The sequence below is a fragment of the Alnus glutinosa genome, chromosome 14 (assembly GCF_958979055.1).
Source record: "Alnus glutinosa chromosome 14, dhAlnGlut1.1, whole genome shotgun sequence".
Lineage (NCBI taxonomy): Eukaryota > Viridiplantae > Streptophyta > Magnoliopsida > Fagales > Betulaceae > Alnus > Alnus glutinosa.
This window is the reverse complement of record NC_084899.1, coordinates 22904326-22914159: the sequence shown is the minus strand read 5'-3', so window position 1 is coordinate 22914159 and position 9834 is coordinate 22904326. Positions and strand designations below refer to the sequence as shown.

At 33.1% G+C, this 9834-nt stretch overlaps 1 protein-coding gene across 1 annotated transcript; it reads left to right on the top strand.

The window, feature by feature from the left end:
• The first annotated feature begins 2120 nt into the window (after window positions 1-2120).
• Window positions 2121-6982, top strand: LOC133856830 (transcription factor MYB114-like). Its single transcript, XM_062291870.1, has 4 exons — window positions 2121-2188; window positions 5853-5989; window positions 6215-6344; window positions 6649-6982. The coding sequence occupies exons 2-4, from the start codon at window positions 5854-5856 to the stop codon at window positions 6980-6982; spliced, it is 600 nt and encodes a 199-aa protein (XP_062147854.1). The 5' UTR covers window positions 2121-2188; window position 5853.
• Window positions 6983-9834: the final 2852 nt, after the last annotated feature.

Below are 9834 nucleotides of genomic sequence, written 5' to 3'. Positions count from 1 at the left end.
AGAAAACATTATTTTTTTAATCTGCCAAATATTTTACCCATCTTCAAAAAATTTTGTTCGATTTTTAAGCTCTGGATGTGATTGGGCGTAAATGTAATAGCGAGTGGGTATTTCTTACTTTTATGAAAATTAGTATATTTTCCAAGAAAAAAATAATAATAATGATGAAAATATATGGGTTTGGGCGTGTGGGTAGTTCTTGATGTGCTAAAATTGGATTAGTTGGTTTGGACTTATTTGGCAATTTGAGGATGGAATTGTGTTGACTTTGTACCTGGTGAAGGCAAAGTCGACTAAGGGACATAGTCGGGGAAGAAGGCGGTGTCAGTGAGAAAATTGGTGGTCAAGCTAAAGAGCGTAAAGTCGCCAGTGAAGAAAAATGCTTCGGCAAATAAGGCAAAGAGGTAGAAGAGTTTTGTTTTAGAGTGATGGCAGCCAACGCCAAAGCTCTCCTCCTGGGACTGAGCGTACTGCCCCTTGGATTGTAGTCGCCGCGGGTACTGGGAGCTACTCGTGTGACAGCGCGGCGATGGACTTAGGCTCGGCGAGCTGCTGTTTCCTGTTTCTGTTGGGTTGAAAGCCAGATCCATCTTTCTCAAATGGTGGATGGATGTTGTTTCCACCTGCTTGAAACAACAAACAAGAAGATGGTGGATGGATGTTGTTTCCTGTTTCAAGCAAAATAGACATCCCCACTTCCTCAAACGACGTCAAGTACAAAACGTCAGCTACCGTGCCTATTTTATTTTTCAGCGACTGTTTACATAACTGAAGGATAACTGAAGGACAGTATTGTGGGAAACTAAATCTGTACCGTTCAATTTTTTACAGCACTGAAGCCAGATCTCAAACGGTATATATCAAGTTAATGTTTGCACGTTTTTTTAAAACGTAAATAATGTGAAATCATATATACCGTTAGATGTATCAATTTTAAATTCTAACGGACAAAATTCAATGTTTTCATACTCTTTTTTTTTTTTTTTTTTGAAGGGGAGGGGGGGGAATGGGAAACTGATATTTTCTTTTTTTTTTTTTTTTTTTTGAAACAAGAAACTGATATTTTCATGCATACAAAAGCAAACACTTGTGACTCGTGAGGGTTTAATTAGACCCAAGCAGAGCCGCAGAGGCTTTGTTATAGAGAGATGATCTGATGGGTCAGCCCATCCCCGGCCCACTCATAATGGTTTTAGGCCCTATACCATTTGTGTTTAGTCTATCCTGCCCCAACAGGGTTAATTATTTACCCATTTCTCATGATTTTAGTGTGTCATTCCAACACGAGATCTCTTTTCTAATATCACGTTAAATAATTACTAAACTTAGAAATTTAAATTGATAAAAAAATAAAAAAATAATTATTTAATTAATATTTTAACTTTCTTTTTATGTGTAGACTCAAATTCAATTTCCATTTAACAAGCTAGCAAGGCCGAACATATAGAACTAAAATGAGGAATAAACTATAGAATCATGGTTCGTTCATAAGAATTATGTTCTGATATCATGTTAAATAATTATTTATCCTAAAAGCTAAAGCTGATAAAAAAAATAATAAATTTAATCATTTAATTAATATTTTAACATTAATAGTACAATCTCCTAAATACCGTATAAATGTGATAGTTTGGAGTGTCAAGTCAATATTGTTAAACAATTGAAGGATAAAAATATATTATCCATAATTACTCTACACAAATACCTTTCCAGCTTGTAAAACTATTTTAACCTAAATCAGAAATTTCCTTTTTAATACAAATAGTCAAAATCTAGGTACACAGGAAGCATTCACTACAAACAAAAACTCACATTTATTGACCCTTTTTTTAAGATGATTTTTAAAACCGTCTAGAAAAAAAAAATTTACTGCCGATTTTTTGAAAACCGTCCATAAAATAATAAATTACGACGGTTTCAACTAAACTGTTTGTAAATTTACATACAGTTTCCCTTAAACCGCCTAGAAAAAAAAAAATTCATTGCCTGAATTTTATTTATTTTTTTTCCTTTGTTTGCTTCTTTCTTTCTTTCTTTTTCCCCAATTTTCTTTTTTTTTTTTTTTAAAAAGAAAGAATTAGATCTCTCTCCCTTTAAAAAAAAAAAGGATATCTCTCGACCTCATCTCTCTCTCTCTCTCTCTCTCTCTCTCTCTCTCTCTCTCATTCTTCTTCTTCTCTCTCCAGCGGGCGACTGAGATGGGCGATGGGAATGGGACGACGGGATCTGGACACGGAGTCGGTGACGTCGCTGAGGTCGGATCTTTGGCCTGATCCGACAGAAACCCACGGCCAGCTGGATCTCTAGCCAGATATAGAGAGATATCCGACCGGAATACGTGGATTTCCGGCCGGTTCTCTCTTCCTCTCTCTTTCTCTCCCCCCTTCTGCCTCTTTGTCACCACTCTCTTCCAAACCATCAGAATGATCTTTGTTTTTTTTTTTTTGGTAAGTGAGATTCTTAAGTTTGATTTATATTTTGTGTTTGGATTATGATGATTCACGGTTGAAAGAAGGGGTTTTGAAAATTTTTGGATTTGATTTGTGAATGATTTTTTTTACACTCGGGATATGTACCCAGTGACCGAATCTTCCGTTGATTTCCGGTGGAACCCGAAAGAGACTAGTGACCTGTCAAACCTAAGAAAAACTGAAGAAGCCCGATTCTCTGATGGATTTCAAGTAGAACCGAAGCTGATTTTTGGTGGATATTTCCAGTAGAACGTAGAAGCTATGACTGTTGGGCAAAAAAAAAAAATCTTAAAATAATAATAATAAGAATTATTATTATTATTATTATAAAAAATATATATATATTTAAAAAATAAAAATAACAAATTTCTCGACATTTTTAGGCAAAACCGTCCAGAATTTGTTATGGACCGTTTGAGCCAAACCGTATGGAATTCTGGACGGTTTGGCCCAAACCGTCCAGAATCCGAATTCCCGACCCATTTTTCTAGACGATTTAAAATTGTTTAGAATAAATAATTTGGAACAAATTCAAGACAGTTTTTTGCAATTTCTGGACGGTTTGAAACTGTCCAAAATTCTTGAAATTTTTGTAGTGATTGTAGTAGAGTATATATCCTATATGTTCATTCAAGATCATTAGAAATAATATTAGCCCCCAATGAAAGGGCCAAAATATTGATTTTTAAGTGCTCTATGTTGGATTATTATTTTCATGATCCAAAAATTCTTGTTCTTGTTGATACAAAATAATATCTAGCCGAAAATTAACAATAAAATAAATAGAATATAAGAGATTAAAATTAAAGCAAATAAAGATGTTACAATACTATAAAATCACGTAAGAGCGTTGTTCTTAAAAGTTAGTTCGTGCCTTCCAAAATATTTAACTCGGTGCGATCGGATCCTTTGATATGTAACCTCTCAAAATTAGACTATAATATCTATCTTCGTTAAGGACGCATTGCATGCCAAATACGAAAGTCAAATGAACAACCCTTTAACCTGCTTAATGAAAAGCCACAGAGAAAAACACTAGAAAGAGAACTAGAGAAGATACTAGACAAACTTTGCAATTAGTTCATATGTGGCTAGAAGTACAGTGTATGAAAAAAAAAAAAAAAAAAAAAAGAAGAGGAAAAAAATACACATATTCTCTTCAAATTACCACAATGTCCCGCCCCCCTCCCCCCAAACTACTAATTGTCTCAATTTTTCCATTTAAATTACCAAAAAATGTTAATGTCCCACGTAAGGCCAACAAAAAGACAAAATTATACTACAAATGAGATAAATTTTATAAATTTTTTAAAAACTTTTTATTTTTATTTTTTTATATATAATTTTAATAATTTTATGAAGAATATTTTTATCATTGTGGGGCACATTGACATTGTTTGATAGTTTAAGAGGAATATTGACACAATTGGTAGTTTAGATGATTCATTAACAATTGAGTACTAATTTAAAGGGTATATATATGTAATTTTTTATAATTATAAAATATAAATATAATATATCTATATATAGAGAGAGATGTTAATAAAATACAATTCTTGTACGTAAAAGGGTACAATAATTATTCAATTCCTTGAATAAAGTACTACTTATAATTATACTACCATTATCAACAAATTATAATATTGGTACCTCGTACAATTATAATTATGGTAGTTATATATAAAATGGTTTGTAGATACAATTATTGTCAACCAATTGTATACTCATTATGGTTTACATGGATACCTAATAATAATTACCATAATTATTATGTACAGTTGGAATTTATTGTATAGAGTCTAGAATTTATTGTATAGAGTCTAATTAAAGTGTATTATTATGTACAAAATTAATTATTTATTAAATTGGCTAGAGACCACGCCTTATGAAATTGAGGTTATTTGTTCGAATCACACATCCCCTCTTATGTGAACATGTAAAAAGAAAAAAAATTTGTATAAATTTCATTTTTTTTTTAATTTTATTGTATAGAGTCCAAAGTGTATTATTATGTACATAATTAATTATCGGACGAGGTTAGAGGGTACATAGTATTAATTTGTACGTAAAAGGGTGAAGGGTAATGCCCGGGTTATAATATTATTGTACAGGAATTTTACCCTGTTTAGAGTTAACCAGAAACAATTGCAGGGACAGAATTTGGGGGGGGCGCTAGTAAGCTAAAAAAAAAAAAAAATGCCCCCCCCTAAATTCCAAAAAAAGAAAAGAAAAATAGGTAAAAAAAAAAATTAGCTTACTAGTCCCTACCAACAATTTTTTTTTAACCATTGGTCTCTATCCATAAAAACTCTTGGCTTTGTCTAATTGTATATCATTTGTTATAACATTAGTGTGTCTTCGTACGTAAGGGTTTATAATGAAGATATATATATATATATATATATATATATATATAAATAGTTGAATATACATGTTTATGTTTGAGTGTAAAATGGTTCGGTCTCACATTAAAAAAATGTATGTTATAGTTAATATGTAATATTATAGTTACCGGTTAATATATTATAGTTAGACTCAGGGACGGAACTAGAAGTTCTTATAGGCAGGGGCCAATAGCAAAAAAATTTTTTTGATAGGAGCCAAATAAACTAAATTTTTATTTTTACCTTATATTTTTTTAATTTTTTAGAATTTTTTTTCCACCTAATAATATTTTTTTTTAGGAAATTGGGGGGGGGGGCATGGCCCCTCCTAGCCCGCCCCTCCCTCCGTCTCTGGTTGGACCCAAACTAATAGACTTAAGCTTTTAGGTTATGTACTATCAACATGCTATATTATGAGCTCACTAAAAAACTCTCTTATATGTCATAATGTAAATAATAGTCATAGTAGTTATTGAAAAAATACAATTCTCTTTATTTTAGTTATTACTTTTTCTATATTCTCTCTAACAGATTATCTATTATATTCTTTATTTGTATTTAAATATTATTTTGTGTGAGAAAAAGTGTGAAAGAAATAAGGAGATAGAGAAATAGAAAGAAGGAAAGGGAGAGAGCTAAACTCTTACTAGAAGAAAAAAAAAAATTTTATCTATTTTGTTGGAGATGAAAAATGATTCATAATAATCAATTTTAACTATTATAAATTATTTGTCTATTTTGTTGGAGATGTTGAACAAATATATTAACGTGAATGGTGTCGTGGGAGAATCATTGTACTAACTATTTTCATAGGTCTGCCTGTCTAAGACTAGATCTGGTTGTTGTTAAGGTGCCCTAGTTTTCTTTCCCTCCCTCGCCGGGAAGGGTAGCTCATAGCTGGATTGACTTACGTGCTCATGAGTACTGTTCATGTTTAAATTCTCACTTCTCTCTCCCTCTATTGCGATCTCCATCAGCAAGACCACTCTCTCTCTCTCATGGCTCCAAAAAATGATGGATCAGCCAAGAAAGTAATGAACAAAGGAGCATGGACAGCAGAGGAAGATCAAAAACTGTCTCAGTGCATTGAAATCCATGGTGCAAAGAGGTGGACAACAATTGCACTCAATGCAGGTTAATTATCACATATATATCTTAGATTCTTAAGATTAAACCAATATATATTATCAGTCGAGAAGAAGTATTAATATAGCTAGCAGAGAAATAAACAAAAGCTTAAACCTAACGGTATATGATCAACTCTCTCTCTCTCTCTCTCTCTCTCTCTCTCTCTATATATATATGGTATTAAATTTGATGGGAAGCCTAAAAGGTTCTCATTTTTATTTTTTTTGGCAGGTTTGAACCGATGCGGGAAGAGTTGCAGATTGAGATGGTTGAATTATCTGAGACCCAATATCAAACGAGGCAACATATCAGATGCAGAGGAGGACTTGATAATAAGGCTTCATAAGCTACTAGGGAACAGGTTAGTGAATCAAATATATATATATATATATAACCAGAGTATCCGCCCTGACTAGATTCTAGGAATACTGTGCAGAACGCTCTCTAGATGGGTAGAGTAAAGCTACGTACAGCTTTCGTGGCCTCAATAAATTATTTAAACTCAAGAGGGTCAAACCTTAAACTTAGTACTTCATCAGACACCTGGACCAAGTGACGCCTACTACTTACGGTCTAAAAGAAAAGAAAAAAGTCATTGCATGCTCTAATTAAGGTTATCCAAGAGAAGCAAATTAATCAAAGAAAGTATATGTTTATGTATATAGGTGGTCTTTAATTGCTGGGAGACTTCCAGGACGGACTGACAACGAGATAAAGAACTACTGGAATTCTCATCTAAGCAAGAAAACAAATCAAAAGGAGAAAACACCAGAGGCTTCCACGACTACAGCACTGTCAGCACAAGATGATCAGGTAATTATGCCTCAAAAAACCTACAGCGTCGATCATGTGGGCGTGGAGGGTGCTAAAGAAAGCGGGAATTCTGAAGGAAACTTTGATGTGAACGAGCTCTTTGACTTCACAGCTGAAGGATCATATGGTTTAGACTGGGTGAACAAATTTCTTGAACTCGATGATCAGGATCCTTGGCTCACATAGAAATGGTGAGCATTGTGTAATTAATATATACATGCTAATAATAATTGTTTAATTTCTCATTCAAAACCGACTACATTGTGTAATGAGTAATATTACACACACTCTCATTTCTTTACACTCATTTCTCCAATAGCTTTTAAAACTACCATTGAATTAAAATCTAATAAAGATTCATATCAAAGCCAATAACGATTTTAAAAGTCACTTAAGGGTGTTGAGAAATGGGTGTAAAGAAGTGAGAGTGTGTGTAGCATTATTCTTGTGTAATTAATGCAAGCCAGTGTACGTGATTCGATCTTCTGTTAAAAATTTATATAATGGTTCGTTTAGGTGTGCGATATTTTGAAAAATTGCGAATATTGAGAGAAATTGTTTTTGAAATTATGTTTTGATGATTTAGAAAACTTGAGACAAAATTAAAAAAAAAAAAAAGTTGGATAAAATCTTAATATAATTTGATATTTAAACAACAAAATTTGAAAAATATTTTAAAAAAAATCTCTCTCACCCAAACATGCAATTAATATATTTGAGGTGTACGTACGTGTCCTTCGAATGTTTTTGTAACTTATTCAGTTATTTGTCTAATTTATCATGATAATTTCTTGAATTAATTGCTAATTTCTTATCAAATTTCTTTAGTATTTCAACAATTATATGGCTGTTCTATAGTATCAGTGATTTTATCAATTAATTAATTCTATTATTGTTTCTTGTTTTGTTAGCATTTTTATAGATTTTACACGTGAGGTCAAATAACGTTCGGTGGAAAAAATTTCCTCACTCTCGTTTTTCCTTGTTACAAAGAAGGCAACCAAGGCCCATAGTAGCCACCTTCCTCTTGCTTCAGCCGACTCCCGGAGGAGGGGAATGACCTCATCGACCTCTTCCCACCTCTCCTTCTCTTATTTCTTTTATGTCTTTTATTGCTTTTGTTATTGTTTGGCTACAAGTTTCTCTAGTTCTCTTCACATTTGATGAGGTTTTATGGATCCGTTGTCTTGTACGACTTATCCCGCCTGGAATTGCAACCTCAGTGTTTTGGCTTTTCCACCGCGCCGTTCACGTTCGCAGCCGTCCTCCCTATGTTGGTGGCCGATTTTCTCAAAGTTCTTAGATTTGGTTTTTTAAAAGCTAGATATACATTCCTTTGATGGTCCCTGCCTCCCACGCGCCTTTCCACCACACCCACCGGTGTTTCAGCTACCCGACGCAATTGACCTCGTCTTCTTCCACCCTCCATGGGCTGGAATGCATCTCTCACGCGCCAGCGCCGGGGCTCTAGTCCTCCATTGCTCCACCAGTCGCTAGAGTTGCTATTTTTCGGGCTTTTTTGCTGTTTATTTACTTTTGTTTTTGTTGTTGTTTTTGTTTTTGTTTTTAAGTTACTTGGATTATTGTTTTTCTTTAGGGGAGACTACTATATTAGCATATTTGGATTTGTGTTGGTACATCTTTTTCTTGGAGTCCTATTTTCGGACTCTAACAGTGCTTTTGCTGCTTCAACCATCTTTTGGTGGTTGTTGCTATTTCCAAGTGGGAGTGCAGATATGCTTGTCCTAATTAGGGGTGTAAATCTGAACCGGTTATAATCAGCCGGGAAACCGGGTACCTGGATCCGGAGCCGGTTATTGGTTTTCAAAAACCCTGGTTATAACCGGGTAACCGGTTCCTGATCTATTAATTTATTAAAAAAAAAAAAAAACTACCCCTACCTTTTTACCCTAATGCTACACGGCCTAACAAGGGGTCATTTTCATCTTTTTCACACTTTTGTTTTGCCCTAAATCCTAATTTTTATTTCTCATTTTCTCTTCATGCTGCTTGTCTTCACTGAAGTTCACTCTTCTCTTTTCACGCCCCTGACTTGCTACCCTCGCCTATCAAGTAACCAGCCTTCTTCTTCTTCTTCTTAGTTCTTCTTTATAATTTTTGATTTTTGATCACTGATCTTTGATCTTTCGATTCTTTTCTCACCCTTATTGAGTACTGACTTTGTCTTTCTCTGTTTCTCTACATATTTGTTGATTTTTGAAGCAGAAGGAGCAAATCACGGTTAAGTATGTTGTTCTTCTTTAATTTTTGTTATGAATTGATTTAACTTTTGGTACTCTTTCAACTTTCCTTTCGGATGCTAGGGTTTTTTTTGGGGGTTCTGAGAAGTGGGTTTTGGTGAAACTGAGAGAAGGATCAATGGGTGGTTTGATTCTTTGATTTATGTGCCAATAACTATCCTGTTCTATGGAATTAACAGATTTAGCTAATCAGATATCTGAAATGGAAAGGAATTGGATATGAACCTTATACATTATTCTAATTTCTAGGTTGGATTTATCTGTATCTATGTGTGTTTTTCAAACGATAAGATCGATAGCCATTTGGAATTTTTTTGGATAAGTGATAATTTACTATTAAATAATTTTCAAAGTGTCAATATAATTAATTATTTTAGATGTTTGTAATGTATATGATAAATATACCAGCTTCTATCTTTATTTATTTTCCTCAATCGAGTGTTATAATAATGGCTAATGGATTATTAGTCATTATTGAAATATTTGATGAGCATGGTAAATGGTTATAAATTAATTTTAGTTTTCATTATTATTAATTCATTTTATTTATTTCTTCATTTAACTAATTCTCCTTCTTTTTTCTTTTCTTTTTTTCTTTTTATTTTTTTTAATTTTTTTTATTGTAGTTATAGATGATTGAGAACAGAGCTGTAGAAAGTCAGAATCCGGACCATGCTTGGATATATTTAATATGTTTATGAACTTTTGGTTATGAACTTTTTTAATATGTTTATGGACTTTTGGTTATGAACTTTTTTAATATGTTTATGGATTTTT